The sequence below is a fragment of the Solanum dulcamara genome, chromosome 7, assembly GCF_947179165.1.
Source record: "Solanum dulcamara chromosome 7, daSolDulc1.2, whole genome shotgun sequence".
Lineage (NCBI taxonomy): Eukaryota > Viridiplantae > Streptophyta > Magnoliopsida > Solanales > Solanaceae > Solanum > Solanum dulcamara.
The window spans coordinates 3,465,169-3,478,708 of NC_077243.1; the positions used below are offsets into that span (position 1 = coordinate 3,465,169).

At 30.6% G+C, this 13,540-nt stretch overlaps 2 protein-coding genes across 2 annotated transcripts; one reads left to right on the forward strand and one right to left on the reverse strand.

Moving 5' to 3' along the window:
* Nucleotides 1–7,435: 7,435 nt before the first annotated feature.
* Nucleotides 7,436–8,902, reverse strand: LOC129896718 (uncharacterized). The gene is made up of 4 exons (XM_055972671.1): nt 8,793–8,902; nt 8,428–8,628; nt 8,260–8,326; nt 7,436–8,140 (listed from the first exon to the last, which is right to left on the reverse strand). Exons 2-4 carry the CDS (start codon nt 8,589–8,591, stop codon nt 7,844–7,846), a joined length of 528 nt encoding a protein of 175 aa, XP_055828646.1. The 5' UTR covers nt 8,592–8,628; nt 8,793–8,902; the 3' UTR covers nt 7,436–7,843.
* A 2,386-nt stretch (nt 8,903–11,288) lies between these two features.
* LOC129896785 (uncharacterized) lies at nt 11,289–13,525 on the forward strand. The gene is given in 4 exon segments (XM_055972751.1): nt 11,289–12,576; nt 12,707–12,793; nt 12,795–12,923; nt 13,039–13,525. Coding segments are annotated over 4 exon segments (1,710 nt in total). The 5' UTR covers nt 11,289–11,313; the 3' UTR covers nt 13,270–13,525.
* The last annotated feature ends 15 nt before the right edge of the window (nt 13,526–13,540 follow it).

The window sequence follows — 13,540 nt, forward strand, 5'->3', positions numbered from 1 at the left end:
AGGTTGTGAGATGATAAGAGGAACACATGAGACCATTTAGATGATGCATCTATTAGGACTAGGGATGTACATGGACCGGGTTGGTTCGAATTTTTTACAAACCAAATCAAACCATTTGTGTCGGGTTATTAAATCTATAAACCAAACCAAACTAATAAAAGTCAGATTTTTTTATATCAATTTTTCTCGGGTTTTCGGGGTTTTTTGGGTTTTTCGAGTTTCTCGGGTTTTTTGGATTTTTTTGGATTTTTTCGGGTTTCTCATAGTATCTAATAAAAAGCACAGAGCAGTGTTTCTTAAAAATAGTTCTAGTACAAAATATCAACATATAAGATGGAGGCACAACACTGTTTGAAGTTTTAACTTTATAATATAACTTTATACGATAAGTTTTTTTTTTATATTATTTAGATGGGCTACTCAAGTCCAAATCTAAATGTAAGAAAGAAAACAAAAATTATGAAAAAATTTTAAAAAATATTTATAAATTACATTTTAATAATTTTTTTTATGTATAACATAATTTAAAAGTAGCATATCTATAATCGGGTCGGTTTGGGTTCAGTTGACTTTTTTTAGTTAAAACCAAATCAACCCTATAATGGTTGGGTTTTTTTTTCAAACATCAAACCAAGTCAAACCAAACCACTAGTCCATTTTTTTTTTCCGGTTTGGTTCGGTTTGTCGGTTTGATGCAGTTTATCGGTTTGTCCTGTACAACCCTAATTAGGACCATAAAATATTTAAACAATCCACTAGGTGGATGAAAAGGCCAACATATATCTCCATGTATACGCTCTAAAAAACCAAGAGATTCGATGCCAATCTTCAGGGTCGATGGTCTGGCAATTAATTTGCCTTGATAACAAGCAACGCATGAAAATTCATCATTTGTAAGAATCTTCAGGTTCTTTAACGGATGTCCAGTTGAATTTTTAAGAATTTGTCTCATCATTATTGATGCAGGATGACCTATTCGATCATGTCATAGCACAAATGTATTTAGATCAGTAAAGTTCTGGTTTACGATCATATTTGCTTCAATTGAACTAATTTTTGCATAATATAGGTCAGACGATAAAGTTGGTAATTTTTTCAAAATAAATTTATGGCCTAAATATTTAGTATTTATTTCATTTAGTATCTCAATAGAATATCCATTTATGCGGATATCTTTAAAACTTAACAAGTTTCTTCGGTTTAAAGAGAATAGTGCATCGTCTATAACAATATTTGTCCCCTTAGGCAGACATATAGTAGCTCTTCCGGAGCTTTCAATCATTTTTGAATTACGAGAAATTGTAGTAACATTTGCTTTTCTTCTAAGTAAGTTGGAAAAATATTTTTCGTCTTTAAAAATGGCATAAGTTATTCCACTATCAACTACACAAATATCTTCGTGATTGATCATTGATCCAGACAAAATTTGAGGCATATCCATATTTTTTTCTTCAAAAAAATAAAGTAATATTATAATTAAAACATGGCTTATTACACAAATTTATTTATTTACATTAGAAAAATACAAACATATTATTTAGTACATACAAAAAAATTTATTTAACTATTATCAGGGTTATCGATATTTGTATTTCCTTCAGAAAAATTGAAGAAATCAGCTACATCCAGATGCATAGGCTCAAGGATGCCTGATATAGTTGAATCATACGTTTTGATGATTGGTAAGTCCGCGATCAGTGCCCCATACCTCCACATCTATGACATATACTTTCCGAATTTTTTTTTGATAAAACTTTTGGCTTTTCACTCTTCTTTTTGTACTGCTAATTATTTTTCGGTGCCAGCCGAGCATCATGATTATAATTTCTTCTTCGATTGCGACCACGAATGGGGCCATGACCTCTTTTTTGTTGGTTATAATTTGTCTGATTCACTTCATAGAGTAGCAAAGAACCAACGGGGCGACTATCATGATTTTTCTTTAGCAGTTTGTTGTGGCGTTCAGCAATAAGAAAGTGAGAGTAATTCAGAATATTTTTAAACCCCTTTTCGCGATATTGCTGCAGGAGGAGCATATTCGCGGGTGGAAATGTAGAGTATGTTTTTTCAAGTTTATCTTGCTCAGTGATTTCTTCTCCGCATAAATTTAACTGAGCTATAATTCTAAACAAAGCAGAATTATATTCAGTTATATTTTTAAAATTCATTAATCTTAGATTTAGCTAATAATGATGTGCCTGTGGATGGATGACCAACTTCAGGTGGTCATATCTTTTTTTTAGATTCTTCCACAATTTAATAGGATCATTTAATGTAAGGTACTGTCTTGACTAGATGTCGTATTATCATCTTTGATGGTGTCTGCCAGACCCATCAATTTTAGATGTATTTCGACATCTAGTGCCACGATGAGTAGCCTTTTTCAGATATGTCAAGAGCAACAAATTCAAGTTTAGAAATATGATACATTTTAAAAAAATAAAATTCTTACCCCTTTTGTTACCTTCTTAAAAATATAGCTCAAAGCGATGAAAACTCGTGCTGGTAACATGTTATAAAATAAACTAATTTAACAAATTAATAATAATAAAAAAGATAGTAAGAGAATTGAGAGAATTTCGTCTATTTTTTTCTTCTGTGCGTAAGATAATTTATAGCCTAAATTATTAAGAAATATGAGAGAGTGTGCAAATTTTCTCCTAAAAGTGGGTCCATGTCATAACATGTATATCAACTACTACTTTTCATAACAAAATGACACCCAAAGGTTGCTTATACCATTTCAATACTTTGAAAAGTTGGTCTTCAATCGACAACATGTAGTATAGAGTATTCCATTATTTTTGTTGCCTTCAATATTTTTCCCCACAGAATTACTGATCTTGGTCTACATTTAAATGTAATAAGAAATTCTCTCAAGTAGTGCCTTTATTTATTTATTTTCTCTCAAAAGCTTAAACTAATAAATAACTCATAAGTGACTCTTTTTTTTCAAGTGTTCATACAATGTACAATGAACAACTTGTTGATATTGAAATATGAGCGAACTATCAATAATATGGTCAAATATTTTGCTTGCAATATCCAAGAAACTCATGCTAAATGGTGTAACGAAGGTTTGTTGATCTTTGAATTACTTTATTAATAGTTGAAATTCTCTAAAACGCAAGTAAATGATCACTAAGTATGAAAAAAAGACCGTTTTTTTCTATTAATTTTATTAATTAACACGAAACCGATACTAAGGAATATGAAAAACTAAACAAGTTGCAAAATACATATACATAATATATACACGTCAATTGATACTAAATTGGCCCCTGGACTTAACCTATTTTCAAGACCCTTACACGTCTAATAAATCACAAGTAAATGATAGCAATTTAATTTGGGACCACTTGAATAACAATTCTCGTATAGCATTAGACCCATGTTATAAAAGACATTTAACTAATGTATTCAACTATATACACTTAACAGTTGATGTATTAAAAAAAAAATAACATTGACTAACAATATAGTTTTTTCTAATAATTCCATCAACCAAATCATGAATGGACGTATCCGCTATGGCCGAGTATGTTTGGATGGATTTATTATTTTGGGATAAATACATAAAATAGACTCTTTAAACAAATTATTTACCATTTTATACACCACCCCTAAAAAATTTCTTGCCAAATTAATTACCCCTTGTGCCCCCTTTAGTCTAGGCCCAATTCGCATTTATGATAAAAAAAAATACTAGAAAAAAATACTTTTTAATAAATAATTACCGATTTTAGCGACACTTTTTATTTATTACCATTTATAGCAATATATAGCAATATTATGATATATCTCCTATGTATTAAAAGTGAATTATGCATGCAATATAAATGTATTATAAGTGTTTTAAAATATATTATACTTGTTTGGTAAGAAATTGACACAATGTATTATAAGTGTATTAAAGTATGTGATAAATATATTATCCATGAATAAAACTTGTATTATATGAGTTTTATAAATTATTCTCGCTAATATTTATTAAAATTGTATTATAATTGTATTATAAGTGTTCAGTGGAAAAAAAAATATTATTGCTATAAATGGTAAATATTTTCGTAATGTAGTACATTTATGTAAATTTCCCTTTATGATATATATATATTAATATATATATATACACACACACACACACACTATGATGGTATCATTCAGTATTTGTGCAATTTTTCCTAAATGTTTGATTCCTTAATGATACCATAACATATGCAATATATTGTTATGGTATCATTGAGGATTTTAAAAGTGTCTCATTAAGGATATTCAATATCATGATAATATACGAATATACTGTGGTAGTATATGTAATATCGAATGACTTAAATTTTTTTTTATTATACCATCACAATATATAGATATAGATATATAAACTATGATGGTATCTTTCAACATTTGTGATAGTATCGTGCCTGATATATTCTTAAAGGATTGACTTAGTTCTACATGAATGAATGTAGAAAACCTTAATAATAACATAGCAGTATATGAATATATTGCTATGGTATCATTAATAAATGAGTAGTTTTGTGAATAAATGAATAAAGAAAATCTTAGTGCTAGCACAACAATATATTCACATACTGCGATGATATCATACATAATTTGAGAAGTGTTACTAATTATATGAAACAATTCTTAATGATACAGTGCCAATATATGATGGTATCATTGAAATGTCACTGGAGGATTGAAGTAGATATCAATAATAACATTAAAGTATATAAATATACTATAGTAGAATCATTGCGGACTAAAGCAAATCTCAATGATATCATTTCAGTATATTGATACTGCGATGGTATCATGATTGCGACTCGCATGCTTTGGGGGTATGAATTGTAAAGAGATGTTTGTTTGTAATTATTTTGCTTGTGGGATATGAATTTAGTTTTCCCTATTATTTTTAGTTGATTTTTGTGTGTTTAGCTTAAAAATAAGTGCTTAATAAATATTTTTTAATTTAAATACTATATGAGTTCTAAAAACTAGTTTAACTTAAAAGCAATTTAAATAGTTCAATCCAAACAGGTCGTAACTCATTTAGTAGTAAAAAAACACGTATACTAATATTTCATTTTCCGGTTTACAGAATTTAAATATTTTGAAAAGGGCCAAAAGTATCCCTGGACTATTCGAAATGGTTTAAATATACCCCTCATCCATCTATTTGATTTAAAATACCCCTTATTCCACCTTTTTGGTCCACTCTCACCCTTAAAACTAATAGACTTTTCTTAAATTATTTTTTTATTAATATTAATAATAAAAACAATAATAATAATAATAAGAAGAAAAATTTATTTAAGAAAAGTCTGTTATTTAAGGGTAATAATAGACCAAAAAAGTGGAGTGAGCGATATTTTTAGCCAAATAGATGGATTGGGATATATTTAAACATTTTTGAATACTACAAAGGTATTTTTAACCCCTTTCCATTAATTATTTAATAAATCTAATATCAAACCGAATAATTGAAATTGTTTTAAAATTAAAATCACCCCAGGTTGGTCACCTTATTGTAGGACTATAAATTTGATTTTCTTATTTGAAGCCCAATGAATCACCCATTAGCTCTCCTGTCAAGAAAGTGCTAAGCCCGATTTAGTTGGCCCAAGTAATTAGCCCACACAATTGTTGAGTATTCGGACTTAATACTAGACGATTTGATGCTACACCAATTTAACTTATTATATTTACTTTACAAATTCACAAAAAAACCACATTTCAGCCTAAATGAAAATTTGGCACTGCCATGAAGTTGAAAATTTCACAAGTAAAACTCTAGAATACCATCATGAATGTTTTGGAATTCCACATGTAGAATTCGAAATTTCATAGTTATTTTTTTTTTTAAAAAAATAGAATCAAAAGTGGACAATGGACACTACTTCATGAAAAATGAATATGCCCAAAAATTTTAGCCCGCAAAATGTTGAATGAGTTCATCATTACATTCATGAATTATTTAGAGCAAGGGAATGCAAATTCTTGGCCACTATATAGCTGTCTTTGCAAGTGTAGCCTAATTCCATTTTCTATTTCTAGCCAATAATTCCCCTTTTCCACATCCAAGTTTTGTGGGGGATCAACAGTTTCCCCTAGTAAGTAGGCAAGCGCAAGATTAATGTTATGGATTGAACAGGAAAGTCAACCCAAAAGACTAGTATATTAGGTGGAAGTACATGTTCGACCTATGAACCATTACCAATACTTTTTGTAACTAGCCAGGGGCACAATTAATTCATAACAATTTAGCGCTACAATCACTCTCCAGAAAATAAAAATCATTGAACAAAATAATTTTAGTTGACAGCACAAAAGCTTTGATGCTCGCAAAATTATTAGCTAGTATAATAGTGTACGGAGGACATAGATTTGCAACCATTTTAAGTAATATAATTTTTTTTTAAAATGTTGAGAAATAATTAGAAGTAAAAAAGGAGTGGGGGAGGGGGATTTGGTGGTTGGCTATGTAGCTGTCATTAAAGAAGACAAGAAAAGTAAAAGGTAAAACAGCATGAAATCCGCCAAATCCAGCAAAACATACTTGTTAAAAACACAATGCGTCTACAGTGATCAATATAAGACCTTCGTGTGGTCTATGTACAACTTACCTTCTCGAGACTTAACCACTTATAAGATCACACTGGATACGTTCTTATAGTGTATTTTTCTTTTAAACTGATAAATTCTTAAAGACTCACTGAAGCATTGTTCAAGCTAACGAGTCTGTTTCTCTATCTTTCTCCATTAAAAAATAAAACTTTTTAGTCGATAACACTTAACATGCAAATTAACATATATCATGGTAATTATGTGATTCTAACAAGTGGTATTAAAGTCAAAATCATGGACTCGATTTCTACGAACATGTTGCGCGTGGCAAGAGATGGGAGTTTTTTTATTTATAACACCAACATGCTGCCTACGACGAGGCCTTGGTGATGAGTCGGGGATTGCCCTGGTTGAAGCACAAAAGAAAAACATGACGACGATATTATCATTAGTGTATACTCATGGTCGGCACACAGCATTCTCAACGATAGTTAGAAAAAGACACTTCTTGGAAAGTGCATGGGCCACCAATATGCCATTCTTTTATTGTGTGTTTTGTCTTAGCAAAGTGGTGCCCAACACATGACCAAAAGCCAGCCTAGCCTCTACACAAAACTAGTCAGCAATCAACAAAAAATGATCCTTTCATCCATAAAATACAATAATCTGCACCCAACTTGCCTTGTTCAACTTGGCATCTTCACCAATTCTTTATACCAAACAAATCTAATTAGATAAGTACAAAATCCTCAAGCTGAATCACAGAGTTAGTGGCGATAATAACGCGATTAAATGGACTTTTCATATGACTAAACATTACTATATAATCTCTTACATCATTGATGGTCAAAGATTGATAAAGAAATTAATATTGCTATAAAGAATTAGACCATCTTCATTTCTCCTTCGGATTACAATTACTCTGAAGGATAAGAGTGACAAGTTTTTTCAGTCACAAAAAAAGAAGTCTTTCTTTTAAACTCTCTCACACTACAGTAGATAATACAAACTTTGGCCTAATGCTAAATAAGAACCCTAATTAATCCCAAACGAAAGAGAACATTCTTTTGACACATGTCTTTTCTTTGGGTTATACTAATAGTATTTATTTTCCACAAACACTCATTCATCACCTAATAAACATATTCACAAACAGGATTTGAATGACGACTCTCTTTTTATCACTCTATATATACAAGACTAAAACGAATTTGTTATGGTAATTCACCTCATCCCAAAAATCTCACATTTTTATTGTTTTTTTTTGGCAAGACTTTACCTAAGCTACAGCAGAGATGCTGCTGCGGCAATTGAAGCCTTCAATCCTCACAGCAGCTGGCTTGATCCCGAATTTTACCGGAGCACAGCCTCCTCCGCTCTTACGAGCGGATGCGGAGGGTTGTGGTGGAGAAGGAGCAGCTGCTGCTTCTGGAATTGCTAGTATAGGAACAAAATTGTTGTTGCTGAATTGTGAATCCTGAATCAGAGGATTCGAAGCCCTCCTGGGTGGAGACCCGAAAAGAAAAGGTGGAGATGAAGCCATATCAAAATTGGGCGTTTCCATATCATAATTCCCCTGTTTACCAAAAAAAAATAAAAAATCGTCAGCATAATTGATACGAATTACAAACAAACAGTTCGTTCACATCACAAACTTGATCATTTGCAGCTGAATCAAAAACGCATAAATTTTACCTTGGTGAGGATGATATCCAGAAGTTCAGTTCCGGCTTTCAAATCGCAACCCTCCGTTTGCGAATTACTGCAAGATCCAAAAATAGAAACACCAAAACCAATTAACAAAAGAAAAAAAAAAGAGAAGAAATTAAAACAACAGATAAAAAAAAAGGTCTATGAACCTACCTGATTTGGAGGAATCGAGAAGGTCTGATGGGTTCATTGAAGTGCCCATTCCGGCGAGGTTTGGGGCAAACAAGACCATCAGAGACAGAGATATCTCCCTGTCTAATTTCTCCAACACCAACACAACCCATCAAAGCCTTTTGCTGATAAGCGCACCTATTCATTTCTTTTTTTTCGATTTTGCACAAAAGATCTAAAAGCCTGAAGCAAGAAAGAAGAAGATAGTGTATCAAAACTCTATGACCATTCATATATGTATGATATTACTAAATATAAACATAATGATGATAAAAGAAGAGCTGTCAAAAAAAAGGAGTATGTAATTATGGAAAAATAATAGGATTAGAAAGAGAAAAGGGAGACACCTGTATGGGTTGGGAACTGGTGGCGCCTGTGAAAAGGCGAAAATGGAGGAGAGAGATTTTTGATGAAGAAAGGGGATGACGAACCAAGAGGAGAGAGAGGGCCCAAGGGACACACCATTCATACATGGTGCAGCACGCGAGAGAAATTAAAAATAATAATAATAATAATAAAATTACGTTTATAAAATTTCCGTACGGTTTTAGTGTGTAGCAGCACTAATTCTTCCTTCTTAATTTGATGTTTTGCTTCAAGTATGGATCGAAATATGAGTCGTTTTTATATAGGAAATACAAGTAAATTCAAATTAATTGAATTTTTAGATGAATGTCGGATACCGTACGAAAATCAAAGAAAACGTAGATGATCACGAGCATTGTTGATTCAAAATTTCAAATTAAACCTATTGAGATATAAATTAAGCAAAGGTTAAGGTTGCAATAAGTTGGCCGACCAAGGAGAATCAACTTGTTCTTTTTTTCCGACTGGTTCTAGCCTTAGTAAAGGTTTGAATAGACTAGACTATGAGGAACAACGCTTTAAGGATGTGTCAGACTATTGATCTCACTTAAGTATTTGTCTTCACAAAAAAATATAAGAAGAGGCAGGATCTACGATCACTCATCAGATCGGATGAGCTCAACTTCCACTGAAAAGAAAGGCTTGACCTCAATTTTTCGTACGATTTTAGTGTGTTGCACGTGGGATATAACACCAACATACCATATTAATTGTTGTGAAATGGTAAGTAAAGGTGTTCACGAGTTGGTTTGAGCCGATTATTGGTCAAAATTAAATCTAAATTAATTTAATTGATTATTAAATTATTTAAATTAAAATCAAATCAATTTAACTGGGTTGGTTGTTATTGGCTTTGTCTTGGTTTGATTCGAATGTTCAATTATTAATTATACATCAAATTAATAAAAATAATTTATTCAAAAGAGAAAAGAAGACAACAAGGCATTGAAAAATTAATGTATTATCTTCCTGTCATTTTGAATCTTATAATTTTTATACCATAGCTTCTATTATGTTTAACTCCATAGTGCCATTAGTCTAGCAAACACCATTTATCTTGAGCAACTAGCACAATTGTCTTCGTGTTTGCCAACTTATTTTATCAACAATTAGCTAATCCAATATGTATTTATAATTATAAAAAAGTTGTCTGTTTTACTAACCTTTTATTTTGGCATTTTTTGATTTCTTAAATAAAATTAATGAAAACATATATAAGATATTTAAAATTATATATATAGTTATTTCTTCAACTTTTTGGAACAATACCAAAATCAAATAAAAAATTATTGGTTTTTAAAAATGTAAAATCAAATAAATATTTATTTATTTCTTTTATTTTGGTGAAGATTTTTGATTTAGATCGATTTTTACCCAAATCGTGAACACCCATATTGGTAAGTACTCTTTAATTTTGCTCCTTTGTTTTTAGGTCTTTTATTTGAATTTGCAATATAGAGTCTATTGATAGAAATACTAACAAATTCAAATGAATTGGACCTCATAACAGATATCGAATACACAATGAAAATATAAAAGAACGTTCATAATCACCAGCATTATTCATTCAAAATTTCAAATATATGCACCTTTCTTAATTAATTTCCTGAGAAATTAATATTTTTAATGCTATCTTGTAAATTAGATAGCACTAAACTTATATTCTAGGGGAAATATTCAATGAAATGGTTTGCCCAATAAATTAAGACATAGTTAAGAATATTTTTGAATAACAAATTTTTTACTATTAAATAAGGAGAAAATTACGTGAACAAACAAATATATACTGGTTAATTAGTTAACATAGATATAGTTTAGCTAATTTATAATTTACCACTAACATTTAGCGCTAATTACGATTTGAGTTTGTATAATTCTCACGTTTGTATAATTCAAAATTTATATAACTTTTGTATAACGTAATTTTGTATAATATAATTTGTATAACTGTTTAAAGTTCAAATGTTTATATTTGTATAAATTCGTTATTTCGAGTTTATAAAAAATAACTCAATTATAACGTACTCGTGAATTATACAAACTCACCCACGAATTATACAAACGAGACAACTTAAACTATAGCTATAAGTTGTAAATATGCAAACTATAGATAAGAAGCCTAATTAAAATTATTTTGCATGTGAGAATTACCTATTTTAGATAGAATCATAATGGAAAAATTACATTTCATATGTATTTAAGATCCTACATTACACTTCATAAATTTATTAATTAATAATTATTAATATAACAAATCAATTACGAGTGATAACAAATTTGAATTAATTAATATTAATATTAATATTTTTTAATTTGTATTTAATGTATCTAAGAGAAAGTTAAAAGAGTGCATTTTTTTTGGGAGGAGTTATAGAGTAAATCAAACTACTACAATTTAGGGAAGAGAATAAATCAAACTACTACAATTTAGGGAGGAGTTACAAAAGAAATCATATTACTATAATTTTGGAATTTTGTGTTAATGTTTCAGTTTCTCAGACCATGGATGATGATGATGAACTCTTCATCGTTTCTCAACCAGTTGAAGATATCCATAAAAACCCAACAAATTTAGCAGATCCAACATTACAATTGCCCGATCATATTCTCCATTGGATATTTTTCTACCTTAGTTTTCATGACCTACTTCATGTCCGCCTTGTTTCGAAAAATTGGCATCGTAACACACCATCACACTTCAATTCCCACTTTAATGAATCCCTTTTCCGTGAATATAATTCAAGTAAATACTTTCATAACGAATTATGGGATTCAATCCATTCTTCTATCGACGCTTCTAAAAATAATAAGTTGATCAATGCTGAGAAAAGAGTATTGCACGTTCAATTTATCGATGGCAGGTATATCCATGATATAATGAAATTGCTAGACGCAAACAATTTCCACGAGGTTTATTTGAGAATTGAGCTTCAACTTCATTGTAAATATTTTCCCTATATTTTTCAGTCGAAATGTCTTACTATTCTTCATTTAACCAATTGTGAACTTGATAACCATGTGTTATGTGATGAAGTAATAATTCCCTCTTTGCAAGAGTTGAAATTGGAACGCGTCGCGTTAGGTGAAGAAATACTATGCAAGTTTCTTAGTAAGTTCCCTAATATTAGAGAATTGAGTTTGGTGTGTTGCTGGAGGACATACTTTATTATATTTATTAAGTTAAATCGTTTGAAGAGATTCTATGTAGACCTCAATAATTTTCGTTCTTTTATAAACATACAAGTTATTGCTCCGAGTTTACAAGTTTTTCGTTTCGTTTTTCGGAGTCGCAGAAGAAACATTAATGTTCCTGTTAACATGGATATTCGTGCTTGCAAAATGTTGCGGGAATTTCACTTGAATTGTTCGAAATTTCCTCGTGGTCTTGATCCTGAAAATTTCTGTTTAGATTTTCCTCATCTTGAAACTTTGTTACTTGGCCCTTGTCAGACAAACAAGCCCATCAAAATTTCAGGTACATCCCTCAGAAAATGGATCTTATCCATCCCGCAGGTATATGAATGTTCAAGAAAAAGTATAGTCTCTTCTCCTAATTTGTCTTCTTTCCAATATAAGGGTACAATGTTTCAACCATATTTAGCTCCTCCAAGTGATACTTCAAAGCATTTAGAGATCAACTATAATATTGTATTGGTTCCTAAAATTTATGAGATCATGAAAAGAGCTTGGTTCCTCAAATTGAGAAGTTATCTTCAGAATTTTAGCAACCACAATACAAGATTGGACATACGCATTCGTGAAGAGGTACATTAACACATATTAATCATCTTTATTAGTTATACTCTTTAGTTTTATACATTTTATATATATATATATATATATATATATATATATATATATATATTGATGAATCATCTTCTTACTATGTATGAAGACAAGTTCAAGTGAACATCTTACGAACAAGCCAAGTGTACGAGCTCCAACACAGCCGCTACATTATATCAAACACTTAATGGTAGACATGATTCATGAACAAGCTCAAATATCTACATGAAAATTTGATGAGATATATTATTGATAACTTACTTTGGATGTCTCATCCAAACACATTGACTCTATCAATACCCTCTAGTTTTTCTCCAACTGCACTTGTAAGCTTTTTCCCTTCTTCCAATTTAGTTTATGTGGCACAGTTTTAGTTTCTTATTTGTCTTTTCGTAAAAGAATGATACATCTTCTTATTTGGAAATAATTAAATTTGAACAGGGAGTAATCAAGAAGTTGTATGGCAGAAGGAATCGCTATTGTTGTACAGTTACTCATGACAAGTGTTGGCACCATTTCTTAAAATATTTTGAGGTTAAAGAAGAAGAAAAAGGGCATCCCAATGCACGAAGTTCCCCCTATACCCATCCATGGAAGGTTAAAGAAGATAGTGTTAAAAAGGACAAGCTGACGAAGCTCATTTTGATATTTACTTGGAAATTCAATAGTTAGGCCACTCCCTTATTCGTTTTGTGGTTTGTTGCTTTTACAGGATGAATTTTGGTCCGCAATTAGCATGGCTCAAGAGCTTTAATAATTATTTATATAGTCTTTTTGATTGTCATCTAACTCTTCTCTTTAGTTATACAAAAGCTTTTGTATAAGATAGCAACATCCTTCCTGTAAACATTATATAAAGAGCCAGGCTTACAAATTGTACAGTACTAATAATGGCAATCAAGTAACATCTAAAATACCAAATATGGAAAGGGGGATAGTAACT